This window comes from Trichoderma virens, assembly GCF_000170995.1.
Source record: "Trichoderma virens Gv29-8 chromosome Unknown TRIVIscaffold_91, whole genome shotgun sequence".
Taxonomy (NCBI): Eukaryota; Fungi; Ascomycota; class Sordariomycetes; order Hypocreales; family Hypocreaceae; genus Trichoderma; species Trichoderma virens.
In genome coordinates, this window is record NW_014013658.1 from 1394094 (window position 1) to 1408390 (window position 14297).

At 50.6% G+C, this 14297-nt stretch overlaps 6 protein-coding genes across 6 annotated transcripts; 4 read left to right on the plus strand and 2 right to left on the minus strand.

Annotated features, from left to right (window-relative positions):
• Nucleotides 1–1369: 1369 nt before the first annotated feature.
• On the plus strand, nt 1370–2499 carry TRIVIDRAFT_163452 (uncharacterized protein; the record flags this gene model as incomplete). The annotated part of the gene is made up of 2 exons (XM_014094917.1): nt 1370–1919; nt 1946–2499. 2 exons carry the CDS (start codon nt 1370–1372, stop codon nt 2497–2499), a joined length of 1104 nt encoding a protein of 367 aa, XP_013950392.1.
• Nucleotides 2500–3354: 855 nt separating this feature from the next.
• TRIVIDRAFT_134702 (uncharacterized protein) lies at nt 3355–4812 on the plus strand (the record flags this gene model as incomplete). The annotated part of the gene is made up of 1 exon (XM_014094918.1): nt 3355–4812. A coding segment is annotated over one exon (1458 nt), but the record flags the coding sequence as incomplete, so codon positions are not given.
• Nucleotides 4813–6031: 1219 nt separating this feature from the next.
• On the plus strand, nt 6032–7286 carry TRIVIDRAFT_64989 (uncharacterized protein; the record flags this gene model as incomplete). Its single annotated transcript, XM_014094919.1, has 4 exons — nt 6032–6457; nt 6534–6627; nt 6702–7053; nt 7106–7286. 4 exons carry the CDS (start codon nt 6032–6034, stop codon nt 7284–7286), a joined length of 1053 nt encoding a protein of 350 aa, XP_013950394.1.
• A 1206-nt stretch (nt 7287–8492) lies between these two features.
• TRIVIDRAFT_187574 (uncharacterized protein) lies at nt 8493–11805 on the plus strand (the record flags this gene model as incomplete). The annotated part of the gene is made up of 2 exons (XM_014094920.1): nt 8493–11152; nt 11236–11805. The coding sequence occupies one exon, from the start codon at nt 8672–8674 to the stop codon at nt 9974–9976; it is 1305 nt and encodes a 434-aa protein (XP_013950395.1).
• Nucleotides 10295–11721, minus strand: TRIVIDRAFT_163831 (uncharacterized protein; the record flags this gene model as incomplete). The annotated part of the gene is made up of 4 exons (XM_014094921.1): nt 10295–10590; nt 10684–10857; nt 10888–11152; nt 11236–11721. The coding sequence occupies 4 exons, from the start codon at nt 11719–11721 to the stop codon at nt 10295–10297; spliced, it is 1221 nt and encodes a 406-aa protein (XP_013950396.1).
• A 1275-nt stretch (nt 11806–13080) lies between the features above and the next one.
• TRIVIDRAFT_40045 (uncharacterized protein) lies at nt 13081–14067 on the minus strand (the record flags this gene model as incomplete). The annotated part of the gene is made up of 1 exon (XM_014094922.1): nt 13081–14067. The coding sequence occupies one exon, from the start codon at nt 14065–14067 to the stop codon at nt 13081–13083; it is 987 nt and encodes a 328-aa protein (XP_013950397.1).
• Nucleotides 14068–14297: the final 230 nt, after the last annotated feature.

Consider the following 14297-nt stretch of genomic DNA (forward strand, 5'->3'; position numbering starts at 1 on the left):
AGATCGGTGATGAAGATTACAAACCTCTCATATTTGGTGTCCATATTTCTTAACGGTTAATCTTGCAGGTGATGATATATGCGTTGTGTGAGTAATGTGTCTCGCCGACAGATGCCAATAGCGACTGAGAGAGCAAAAATCGACATAATGATTCCGAGGCAGGCAGTCGCTACCTATTTATGCATGAAGGTGTTATACCGTGAAGCCAAGAATAACCGGACAAAGGCATTTGTTTAGTTAATGGATGTCATTGGGTGATCTGCAGTTGGGAGGCCTACCACTTTGGATGGGAGGTGTATAAGCAGGCCGCGGAGAATAACTGCCAGTATAGCAGGATATAATTTGTCAATCTATCATTGGATTTCACAAACTTTCTTTTTAGCCGCAATATACTTCTACAGTAAAATCGCAAGTACCCGATGCACTCTACTCCAATGGATTATTGATGAATCGTCACTGTTGGCCTCCCACTTTGGTGAGGTGGGGGTTGTGGCTCTCTGATAGGAATAGCGATGCGGTGGTGCATGTATAGTTAATTTATATCTGCACGTTACTTCTTTTGCATTTCGGCTCATTAGTAAAGTGACTCTTTCTCCGTGATTAACATGGCCATTTCTCATTATTGACAAACTGTTCTCAAACTTTCTGGTAGTCCTATCTAAACGGGGGTTGAATCTACGCATCTATATATCTGTCGCATGGCTATTAGTGAGCTTCCAATGTGCATCAAACAAGAATAAAACCACCATGTATGTCGCTGGGAGAATAATCTCAGAAAACCCTTTCAAGGAATGCATTGATTTCACCAAGAAAAGATGAATCAATGGAGGATAGAGACCACCTTATCGCTCCGTGGCAATGTCAAGTCATTCATCTCTGCCCTCTCGCCACCTCGGTCTAGGGTAGGCGTGCATCACGTGTTGGCCAGCCAGCGCTATCTCGCCGAGACCCTCATTCGACAAAAGCGCAGGCTAATTACGATAACAAGTCACAAAGTTGAAGCTGCGTCGACGAACCAGCACTCAGACGTCGAACAGCAGCGGGTCCGTGTTGCTGCATTGATTTGCACGTCTCGACGGCATTGCCAGCCTGTGCTTATTTTTTATTTCATTTGCCGCGTCGTTTGCGGTGCTTGTTTGGGCTGCTGATCGTGGCCTCTTTTTTGCGGCATCCCATTTTTGGAAGAAGCCACCTTCCAGCCTGTCACTGGCGAGAAAAGAAGAATTTGCCTGGTTCCGTTTGACGGAAATCCATCATCAACTCGCTGCAGCGTGCTCAAATCCATCGACACCGACTTTGCTCTTTGCTCTGCTCCTCGAATTCCGACTCGCAACTCGCAACTCCCACATCGTCCCTCGTCGCAGATTCAATGCCAGAAGCCACGGCCTCCGGCGCTGACACGGGCGGTTCCGCTCGTTCTCGCGAACACAACCAGGGCAACCAGGGCCGCACCTACACCGTCGAGCAAAAGGCGGCCGTCCTTCGAATCCGAAAATGCAAGCCCACCGCCTTTTACGACATCCTGGGCCTCGAGACCGTCCGCACCTCGTGCTCCGACTCGGACATCAAGAAGGCGTACAGGAAACAGTCGCTGCTGACACATCCTGATAAGAATGGCCACGAACACGCCGATGAGGCCTTCAAGATGGTCAGCCGCGCCTTTGGCATCTTGGGCGACAAGGAGAAGAGGGAGAAATTCGATAAGTTCGGAACAGACCCCGATAGCCGGTTCGAGAGCGCCCGCTCCCAGAATCCCTTCTCGGGCTTCGGGTCACGGCAAGCCGCAGCAGCGGGAGGCGGTGGCTGGGGAGAGGACGAAATGACACCCGAGGAGATGTTTGCGCGCTTCTTTGGCGGCGGTGGCGGTCCCTTTGGCGGCGGCTTTGGAGGTGAGTGGAATCCACGAGCATTGATGTGTTGTCGACAAGACATGCTGACGATTAAGCGTTTGATACAGGTCCCCAATTTGTCTTCAATTTTGGCGGCGGCCCCGGCATTCGAGTACACCAATTCGGTGGCGGCATGCCCCGAGCGAGACCGCGAGAGGCCCAGGGCGGCCCTCCTCAACAAGAACAACACGGGCTCCAGACGCTGCTGGGTCTCCTCCCCATCCTCCTCTTCTTCATTGTGCCTCTCATTACATCCATCTTCTCTGGCGGTTCCTCCACGCCCGCCACTCCGGGCATGGTTTTCGACAAACCCAGAGCGCCCTTCACTGAGGGCCGCACAACACCAAACCTCGGTGTCAAATACTTTTTCTCACCCGTCGAAGTAGCCTCATATAGCAAGTCCAAGTTGACTCAGCTGGACCGTACAGCCGAAATTCAATTTGTGCGTCAACTGCGGTATGAGTGTGAGAACGAAGCCATGCACAAGAGGCAATTGAGAGAGAATGCCATGGGATGGTTTTACCAGGACCCTGAAAAGATGGCCGCTGCCGAGGCGTATAAGATGCCCTCATGCCAGAGGCTAGAGACGCTTGGCGTGAGCCGGTCATAGGACTGAGGGAAAACAAAAAAGAGTTATAGGCATTAATGAGGGAGAAACAGGCATTAAAGACATTGATATGATATTTTATATACTTTGAAGGGGAAACGACTGCGGGGAGTTGGCGTTTTCTTTGTACGATGGTGTGAGAAATATGAACCTTGCATGGCATACATGACACGAGCATGAACAAGTAGATGCGATGATGATGGACGTGCGAGAGATACATGTAAGAGACGGACGCCATTTTATATATATATATCTATATTTTTATACTATACGACATGAGATTGGATGGAGCGGCTACTTGGGGATGATGGGAGGATGAGGTTCTATTCTACTCTTTCGAAAGCGGGCTGTTTGACTTGGACAGGAGTGCATGATGATGGTGATGATAATACGAGTAGATGTGTTTGCATTTCCATATACCTAGTCAACAACAACTCCTTGTGAATATTCACTACCATCTTCGTATTGGATGAGTGGCACTATACGTGACACTACATGGGAGCCATGCATGTGAGAGAAGCTATTGATTCAGCTGGGGATCATCACAAGCTCTAGCCGTTCTCGTCTCCCAAGCAGCCTCTAACCGCCAAATTTGGGACCCGCCAGACCAATATTCGCATCGAGATGCTGCTTGTAGCTTCACTGATTGGCCTGATGCCGCTGCCCCGCCAATTATTATCCCGCGATGCCCAATATTGGTGCTATTGATTGTAACGTACGTGTTAGTATTTAAGGCACCCCCGCTCTGCGATTCTCGTGCTTGATTTCTTTTTCTTTAATTGAAAATTTAAATATTGTCTCTTCATCTCATTATATCGTCTCTTATTGTCGGAAATGCCAGACTTGGGAGGGAAAACGATTCTGCACATTGCGTTTGGCGACATCGTCGATCAGGCACTCGCCCTCAACGGAGCCACTGCACGCAGATTCCGGTTCCTCGACGTTGACGCTTTCGCCCATAAATCAACGATTCACGTCCTGGAGTATGAAGATCTTCCTTTGCTGCCATATGCCGTCACCTCGTACGTCTGGAGAGGCCTTCCTCCTCACCCCAACGTGAAATCTCCGCTCCCGAGGTTTCATGTTAAAGGTTGCGAGAAGGATGATCCGTTATCTGTGGAGATGCTGAGACTTGTTTCTCTGGCGGCCGAACAGCAGGGGTGTAAACTCCTTTGGCTGGACGCTCTGTGCATTCTCCAGGCGGATGAAGACGACAAGGGGTGGCAGATTCAGCGCATGTACGACATTTACCGATCCTGCAAAGAATGTATCGTTGCTCCCGGCGGTCTCCAGAGACTCACTTCTCTCACGGAAGAGACGTCGTGGGCGACTCGAGCATGGACGCTTCAAGAGGCAATTGCGCCGCCTTCGGTGAAATGCCTGTTTGAGTGGGATCGCGGCGACTGCTACATCCAGTCGAATATGTCCATGGAAGTAAAGGAGATTGAGAAAGGCGTTGCGGCAATTGCGAATCTAAAGACTACACTGGAAATGGCCATGAAGGGAAGAGGCGTAAGCATGCACGACTTGAAGGGCAACGAAATGAAGTTGCCGTCTGAGGACTTTAAGATTCGGCTTTTTGGCGAAATGTCGCGCGACCGACCGCGCGTCAGGGAGCTGATTGATGCGATGGACATGAAGGGCAAGCCAGGCATGTATACCGCGATTTGGCGGTGTTCATTTATGCGATCGGCGAAGTTCCCTGTCGACGTTGTGTTTAGCGTGATGGGTATCATGGGAGTGACGCTTGATACGAGCATATTCAAAAAAGAGGATCGACTGAAGGCGACAATTGCCTTGATGCAGGGCATTTTGGGGAGAGGAGAACACGCTGAGTGGTTGGCCATTGCGACGAAAACGCTGCCGCACCCGGAGTTGTCGACCCTGCCTGTCTTTCCTGTGCTTGATGCTGCGTATAGGCCTCTCCTAGAGACGAAGGATGGTATGAAGGATATTGGAGATATCATGGACTCTGGCTGGAGGCTTGCCAATACACCCACAGGGATAATGAATGCCAGTGGGTACTTCCGGTTCAACGCTCTGGCGACATCTGTGAAGCAAAGCCAACAGGAGACGACATCTGCAACCGTGTTTAGCTCTGACACCACGGGCAACTGGGAGGTTGTGCCGCAGGGGAGCGGATCGCATACAGCTGTCCTGATCGGCCAATGGGAGCAGTACAACAATGGAGCATTTGGACTCCTTGTGAATCTATGGAATCAATGTTTGATGATATTAAAAGAGCATGATGTTGGCAAGTTTAGTAATGTGGGATATGCGTTTGTCAAGGAGGAGGTTTTGCAGACGGGAAGTTGGAAGGAGGGTATATTTGCTGTTGGAGGGCCAAACTGAGTTGGCGACTTGATTTCTACGGTAAAAACAAAAATACCGGACGAGGCGGGAGCGGACACGGAGGCGGACACGGAAGCATTGGTAACGGTTTACAAAGATTGAATGCCGGGTGGTGATGGTTGCTGTGGATAATGAGACCAAGATGTAGCTGAGTAATTTTATGCTACTGTAGTTGACGGAGTTATAATTGTGTATTATTAGAGAATTACGAATATCTTCTTGACAATGCTTTCCTCCTTGTTTTGATCACCGCAAGGGTTTCAAATTAAAGTTACCTATGATTCAGCATCTAGAGTTACACTGTTATTAATTGCTCTCGGGTTTACAACTCAATTTGTTTTCCGGATGCCGGCAAACTCTTCGCAAATCCCTCCGATGAAAGATAGTTGAGAGAAATAGTAGCTCCAATTACTCAACAAGTTAAACAGCCTATGAAGAGCAACTCTCCTGATGCTTCTCTATCCACTCCGCCAGATGCTCTCTATCTCTCTATCCACTCCGCCGGACGATCTCTACCCACTCCGCCAGATGCCCCGCTAAACTTTCGGGACTCATGCGAGATTTCCATTTTAAGCAATTATTTCTGGTTTAGTTTTTCAGCCATCAACTGACATCTTATTTCCGCATTTGTCAGCCCAAGTTTAACGTTGAAAAAATTAATTGTCGCGCGTCCACAAATTAAAAACTTTGACAGCGGAGAAAAGAGTTGCTGTAGACCATCTCTGACACTTCCTATGTCCGTAGAAGTAACACAAACTGGGAGAGTCCCTTGATTTTTGCACCCCCTCTTGTCGTTCTAGGGACTGCGAGCCGGGCTAATCTCCGAATGCGCACCCCGGCAGCTGTCAGTTATGCCCGACGGATTCAAGAAGGACTGGGTATGATTAACGGAATTGAATTTATAATCGATTGAGAGGAGGAAATGTAGCCAAGCACGGGTTTGTGATTGGCCTTGAGTTGGTGGATCTGGTGTATGCGATGCGGCAATAGAGTGGTCCATGGAGATTGACATGTCCCGATTTAATGTTGACGCGAAGATGAATGGGAACAGTATAATAGATGCGGGATGCCATCATCAAGATGAAAAATTTGAAACAATATCGACAATCCTCTTTTATAACATCTACCACTTCATCAGCGCATCTTTCCAATATCTCTACTAACAAGTCAACAAGTCAACACCATGGCCATCCCAGAAACTTACAAGACCTACCGCCGTACCACCGGAACCGTACCTCTAACCATCAACCAAACCACCGAAACCACTCCCAAAAACCTCGGTCCCAAAGATGTCCTGCTCAAAATCCACTCCGTCTCCCTCAACTACCGCGACATCGCCATGCTCAACGGCGCATATCCAGCCCCAATCCTAGACAACGGCATCCCGGCCTCTGATGCCGCCGCCGAAGTCGCCGCAGTCGGGTCGGCCGTGCAAAAGTTCAAGGTCGGAGACCACGTTTCGCCAATTTTCTTTGTCAACTTCTTTACGGGCGATGAGTTGGAGCCGCTGCAGGGCCTGGGAGGAGACGTGGAGGGTGTTTTGGGCGAGTATGCTGTTTTTTCGGAGGATATTCTTGTGCGACTGCCGGAGCATCTGTCTTGGGATGAGGTGAGGCTTCAATTGATCACCATTTGTTGTACCTTTGAGAGGAATGAGGTGAACTGACGAACTGGTCTTTGTGCAGGCATCTACGATTGCTTGCGCTGGTGTTACTGCATGGTCCAGCATTAACGGGCTGAAGAAGCTGTCACCAGAGAGCAGCTACGTTCTTCTGGAAGGTGAATTCCACCCACCGCCATCGCTGTAATCCGCATTATGTAGCATCATATTGACTGAATGCTCTTTTCAATAGGCACTGGAGGTGTCAGCATGTTTGCCCTCCTCCTCCTCATCGACGCCGGCATCAAGACCATCATCACGTCATCCTCCGACGCCAAAATCGCCCAGCTTCAGAAGTTGAGCCCCCTCATCACGGGCATCAACTACAAGACCACGCCCGATATCAGCGCAGAGGTCCAGCGCATCACCAACGGCAGGGGCGCCGCCATCGTTGTCAACAACATTGGCCCGGGATCCATTGCCTCAAACATTGACTCCCTTGCGACGGGCGGGTCGATTAAGGTTGTGGGCTTCCTTGGTGGATTCACCGGGGATTGGAACCCCAGCGAGCTTTTGAAGCTCCTCTGGAAGCGTGCCAATATCCAGTACGTTCTGTGAATGACAAATCCTGACGGTCCATGGCTAATACAAGTACAGGGGCATTGCTGTAGGCACAAAGTCCGACTTTGAGGCACTAAATGCTCATTTGGCTGAGCGAAAGATCAGTCTTCAGCCACTGATTGATCGTGTCTTTGCGCTTGACGAGGCCAAGGACGCGGTTGACCACATGGCTGCAGGCCGACATGTGGGAAAGATTATCATCAAGGTGGCAGAGTAGACGCGTGACCACGCACAGTAGTTTAACATGTTTGTTTATAGAGCACATGAACATAGAGAATCGAATAGCAAATACTTGACCTGGAATAGTTTACTTCTTTAAGGAGGCAACGACGTCATTGTGGCCAATTCGTGGTTCGCGGGTGTACATAGTAGGCTACTTGAGCTCTGGTGGATCGTCCAGCATCACATGATGGTTCCTGACAGCTGCTTTAATTCCAATCAAGTGTCATGCACGGCATCTATTTTTTGCTACTGTAGAAGAGCTCAAGGCAAAAATAGAGACAGGGACCCTGCATTAGCGAAACGTGCGGCGGGATCATCGATCGGGGGACCCGGTGATCCGGCACGGGCAGGGCTGGCGGGAGAGGCGAAATAGGTAGCCAAAGCGGGAGATGCAGGGTGATTCAGCAGGGGAATATCAGCTAATGCAGTACTAATACTATTACTGTAATTACTGTAATTACAGCTAATAGCCTCGGCAACTGGTAGCGGTAAACGCTTCTGGCAATAACCTGGCAATACCCGGCCAACCATCGCCGAAATAACATGGAGAAATACAACGCAAAGAGAGCTTAACAAAAAAGCTTAGTCAAGCCACGCAAAAATCTGTCACCTTTTTCATCTGCTTACTCCATCTTGCCCATTCATCTCGGGGAATTGCAGGGGTCCGACATTTCTCCGCCACTCACTAGCCACTCCCCAGCCTCAGCCATCACCTCTGCGGCACAATCTCGGGACAAGCAATTTGCAAGCTGGGGCGGTGCTCGTGTGGCGCAGCCCTGTACTCGGCGTTCGGGTCTGGAGAAAAAGGAGGGGCCTCAGATGGCGCTAGCCCCAAAACAGCATAAAAAGGGGGGTAGGCAGAGGCCGCCGTGACGTATTACCAAGCACCTGCCGAAGGTGCCCGAATCACCGACAGGGAGGAGCAGCAGGTCGCACTTGCCGCATCGCTTTGCAGGGCGGGAGTGCCATGAGTAATGAGGTAAGCGGGAGCTGGCAGCTTCTTCTTGCTCGTTTCAACGGCGTTTAATAATAATAACCTTCTTGCTGTTTGATTATACGCGTAAATACGGAGTATTATACTAGCACCAGCTTTGGGCAGGCATACGTATGCATCCCTCTTATTCAACGGCCTAGCTCAGCTGGGTATATAAGTGCTTGCCTCTGCCTGTCGCATCTCCGGGGCGCATCGCATGTTAGATTTGTCATCAACAGCTTCTCCCCTAAACAACTCAATAAAGATCAGGAAATATATATAGGTGCCGCTAGGTATTTGTATATATTTATCGATTGACGATAAAACATTTTGACGTCACTTAATTAAATTTTGTTTTTCGTTTCTACTTCTTGCTTGTGCCTAATCCAAGCAAAACACCACCCATCATGATTGATGTCGCATCGCCGCCAAACAAATATCACCCGACTCTAGACCGCGACAGCGACACAACATCACAGCAACAGCAACAAATGCCGTCACCAACAAACAAACTCATCGACAACAATGAAGCGATCGGCGCAGAAGCCACCGGCGACATGCAAGTAGATGCGGCGCCGTCAGCAGCGTCAGCGTCAACGTCAGCGCCCGACATGGACCAGGAGCATCACCACGAACACGAGAGCGAGGGTGAGAGCGATGGTGAGAGCGCGGCCGATCGGGAGACGGTCAGCGTCACCGTGTCGCATCGCGGCCACAAGTTTCCCTTTGAGATCGAGGCCGATCTCACCGTCACCGACTTGTTCCACGAGATCGAGGCTGTGCTGGAGATTCCCTTTGAGAACATCAAGGTGATGGTGCCCAAGGGTCCCTTCCTCAAGCACCCCTTCAAGGACCCCGAGTATCAGGTCAGGAACCTCGCCGGAAAGACCGTCACAGTCATGGGATCAACAACTGCCGACGTCCAGGCTGTTCAGGCCATGTGCCAGAAGCTCAGCAAGATCAAGGCAGCACGGGAGGCGCAGCGGTCCAAGGCAAAGGCTAAAGGCCCGGTTCGGCGTCGCGGACTGCAATCTGCGGAAGATTCCAAATACACTTTCTTGCAGGTGCGGCCACTCAGCGGATTACCGCATCCCGAGCGCAGCCTCAAGCTGCTGAATCGGCTCAAAGAGGATGCGGGCATCAGGGCTGCCATGCGCAAGCACAAGTTTACCGTTGCTCTTTTGACGGAGATGGAGCCACTGGCACACACTGAATCAACACACGAGGGAACAACGCGCATCCTGGGCCTGAACCGCAACCAAGGCGAAGTGATTGAGCTGCGACTACGGACTGACGCTCACGACGGCTATCGCGACTACAAGACAATCCGCAAGACTCTGTGTCACGAGCTCACCCACAACGTCCATGGCCCTCACGACCGACAGTTCTGGGATCTCTGCCATCAGATTGAGCGCGAGGTGGATGCTGCCGACTGGAAGTCCAACGGCCGGACAATCGGCGAGTCATCACGATACCACATCTCTGGCCAGGACCAAGACGACGAGGACGTTCACGAGGATGATGGCGGCTGGACTGGCGGCGAGTTTGTCCTGGGCGGCAGCAAATTGAGCAGTTCAGGACTCAGTCGGCGAGAGATTTTGGCGCAGGCGGCGTTGGAGAGACAAAGGAAAGAAGAGGCTGAGGAATGCAGCGCAGAAAAGGGTTGGCGGCCGTGCCAAAGACCGCAGCCGAACAATGATCGCAACTTGTGAGGGCGAAAAGGAAGTGTGAGGAAGCATTTGCATCAGTTGGCGTTATAATGGCAGAGAGGATCAAAGCAACTGTCTTTATTTATTTGTTTGTGGTTTGTTTCACATGATAGCGTGTTGGAATGGGGTATTTGTGAATTTAGATGGAATCATTGTACTGCGAATGAAGAGAAGGATATCAACTTGTTTATCATATCATGTCATATTGTTTACATAGGTACTATCAGGTACTACATCATCAATCTCGATTTGATCATTTCATTAGTTTACGCTCACACAATACTTTCCGAGGTGACTGAGTATTTTTGTCTCTCCTCAATCCTAATACGGCAGCGGATCCAAATCCAATCCGTCAACAGTGAGCTTGAATGCATCGTTTCTCGAGTAACTTCCCGCTGCATCTAGGTCGAGTCTGCCGCGGATGCAGTCGCGCAGGTCAATGTCGGCGTAGATGAGGCTGTCCTCGTCTTCCCACTGCGGACCAGCAATGACATCGCCAAAGGGAGAAACGATGGAAGAGCCACCGCGGGAGAGGAAGTGGGGAGCTTTGAAAGCGGCTGCGGGCTGAGTTTGGTGTTGCAAGTGGTCTTGTTGCCTGGCTGGTTCGTCTTCCTGTACTTTGGGGAGTTGATAATTTTGAAGCTGTTGTCTCTGCTGCTCTTCAGCTTGTTGTTGCTCTTCTTCCTGCTTATCTCCATTATCTGCCGGACATGAGAGCACAATCTCGTTGCCGTCCTCGTCAAACACGCTCTTCCGTCGTCCGTGCCTCACCTTGGGCGGCGGCACCGCAAACTCGAAGCCATCGTCAGCAACCACCGCCGAAGTCCTCCGGCCTCCGACCGTTCCGCGTCTCGAGCCCCCGGTCACTGGCACCACATCCCGGTCTCCAGTATCAGCGGAATCCGGCTCGCCACGGACGCACATGTTGCTGCTGACGACGAAGCAGCGGCCCTCGATGCCGATTGTGCGCATCAAACTGAGCCAGCCTTCGCGGCCGTCGGCGGTGGGGGCGAGATAGAGGTTGATGTTTTGGGCGTAGAGGGATTGGCGGAGGAGAGGCATGTAGTTTTCCCAGCAGATGGCGGCGGCGAGGTTGATGCGTTGGCCTCGGACGAAGGTCGTGACAGCTCGGAGAGTGGAGGGATGGCCTTGGGCCCACATGAGGCGCTCAGTGCCGGTCTTACAAGGAAGATGATGCGTGTTAGTCGATGTCAGATGAAGTGGAATGAAGCATCACTACTTAGATTAGAGACTGAGCTTACCGGCATCACCTTGCGGCGCTTGCCTATGATGCCCTCCTTGGGACACACATAAACCGCCGCGCAGTACAAGCTGCCGCCCGCCTTCTCAATGCATCCCGTAACATAAAAGACGCCCGTGTCGCGCGCAATCCGCTCCAGCTCCTCTCGCGAGCCATCGCCTCGACCGCTCCCGCCAAGCTCATAGCCAGGCAATTCCCGCCTCACCCACTTGACTCCGGCTCCCGCGCTGCCATCGCCAACGGTGTCGCCGAGATCAATTGCTTTGTCAAAATACTGGGCGAATGACTCGCGGCCCTCGGCGGTACGGCTTCCGACGACGCAGCCGAACGACGTGCCGCGCGGGTAGCCGCCGATGAAGGCTTCGGGCAGTAAAAGGATATCGATTCTTTGAGCAGCAGCACGAGAGACTATGTCGTGGAGGTGGGCGAGGGTGAGGGGCGTTGTGGCCTGGGTGTTGGGCGAGGCTGTTCCAACGCGGATGGCCATGGTCGAAGCAGCAGCGTTCAATGTTATCACGGGGAATTCTGGAGATGGAATGCAGATGGTGTTGAAGATGCAAAGTTGGATGAGTTGGACGCAGAGCAAACGAGAAATGAGGAGAATGAGGCCTCTCTCTGCCCGCACTTCTCCAGGGCAAGCTTTAAGCTTTACGCCATGTAAGCTCAGCTCATTGGCATCATCCTTAGTAACCAGAACCGCCTTTTGCCGCTTCCAGCTGTTGTGCTCTCCTCACTTATTTCCATTCTGGGATCGCCATGGCACCATCCCTTGCCTCGTTTGGGAAATGTCACCCGAAAATCTCTCGAATGCTGCATATACATTCACTGCTCCACCATGGCATTGGAAAAAACATAATGGAAATTGATCAAAGAGCGAATTTCACGGCGTAAAGATCCCGAAGTCGGCCGTTGAGCTGCGTGCGGCATATGCGGCATTACTGGTAATTGGATGCTTTCGGCTTGGGATGGGTTTGGGCCTCTGGATGCTTGGCAGTAAAGCGGAGGCGTGGATTAAATCCATAGCATTAGCGTTGAAACACAGTCTCTTGCTTCATAATACAAGCTTTCAACCGTGCATTTGCTATATACAGCGGGTTACTCTTTGCGCGCCCTCCGAACAACTGTTATGACTAGTGTAATTCCTCAGTGTTTTCAACCAACTTTTAAGCTATTCACTGACGGAGAATCTTCTCATTCGAGCCCATTGTCTGATAGTTCGATAACAATTGGATAGTCTGATCTACGCCTAATCGCAATATTTAATCCTGAAGCAGCTGCATTTTTGATCGTTATTCTGGTGGCAGCCACAACAGCTTTTCAGAATAGCTCATGATCCAAACGCTATGATTACTAATAGGTACAATGTCCAATGCTGCTCTGGTTTTTCTTCTCTGGTTGTCATGATGAAATTGAAGTCGATGAAGCTTGGACTGGGTTGTCAATCGCCGTGATATTAGGACGTATCATTACTTTCCTAAACAGGCACCTGTTGCCATATTTCATATAGCCATTGACTAATAATAAGAGATAGCTGCAAGACACTCTCCATTTTGAGAAAAGGCTAGTGTTTGATTATCTTTAAGAAAACACATTATGGGAGCATCTGTACGTGGGCTTACGACTTAGATTAGTAGTCACAATCACTGTTCGTTGTAGGAACTTTAAGCACAGCAAAAGGTGGAAATATAGCCGCTGGATTTCGTTATTGACATTGAACACAAATAATATTTCTGCGTGCTAAAAAGTGATGGAAGTCGCCCACTAAGAGTACATTTGTACCCTTTCGGCCGTGGAAGGTATTGGCATATTAGCCAAGCTCTAAGACTTGGCTTAATATTCAAGTCTTTTATAACCCTGCCCACTGAATAGACTTTTCCCATAGCTTCTTTGCCTTTTCCGTATCATATGCATGGGTTCCATATCCCGGAGCCCACATACCGGATGAAGGATCCCACGCTCCGATAATCTGACAGTTTTCCAGGTATTTACCACCCGTGCCCTCCAACACCGCAGCAGTCGCAGCCCAAACACTCGTTGCAGCCCCCTGCTCAGGGTTCTTGAAAATCTTGGAAAGGTACGGATCCGTGTTTATTGCTCCCTTGTGCTCTTCGCCCAAGTGACGCATTAGATCCGTTTGAACGGCGCCGGGCTGGAGACTCCAAGCATGGATACCTTGAGCACCATAACGTCGCTCAATCTCATTAGCAGTCCACAGGTTAGCCGTCTTGCTCTGCGCATAGGTGGCCATAGGGTCATAGTGTCCTTCAAAGTTAACGTCATCAAACTGGACTTCTCCAAATCGATGGGCAACAGAGCTCACGACGACAACCCGAGACGCCCTCTGTGGGGTAACGCTAGCCAACAACGCGGGCTGAAGGAGATTAAAGAGCAGGAAATGTGCCAAGTGGTTCGTGCCGAATTGTGTCTCAAAGCCGTCTTTGGTCCGGCCTTCAGGAGGTGTCATGACGCCCGCGTTCAGGACCAGTATATTCAGTGACTTGCTCTTAGACAGGAACTCGGCTGCACAAGTGCGTACGCTTTCGAAAGATTCGAGATCTAGTTGGAGAAAATGAACACGACTGCTGTCTGCAATATCTTGCAGCGCAGCTCGAGCTTTGGACAGGCTGCGAGCCGTCAGGAAAAGAGTAGCTCCGGCGAGGTGGAGAGCTCGCGCTGTCTCAGTGCCGATACCAGATGAGCAACCAGTGACAAAGGCAACATGTCCAGAGAGCTTTCCTTCCAACTGCTCATCTTTGATGATCTGGATTGCAGTAGGACGGGCATCACCAGGGCCATTTGGTGTCTGATGGACGGCAACGTAGCGATCAGCCATGTTGTATACGACGATCACTTGAAAAGATTTAGATTGGAGAGAAGGTTAAAACTTGATGGAATGAGTAGTTGAGAGATGTGAGGTGCAAACTAAACGTCTTCTAGGCCTGGCATATGCTAGACCTTTATACTTTGATCATACCAAGAAGATTAATGGCTCTTGGGCATTGAGACCTTTCCTTGACCGCTGGTAAAGACCCAAGTTAGTAGTAGAACCAAGGTCTGTCTTCT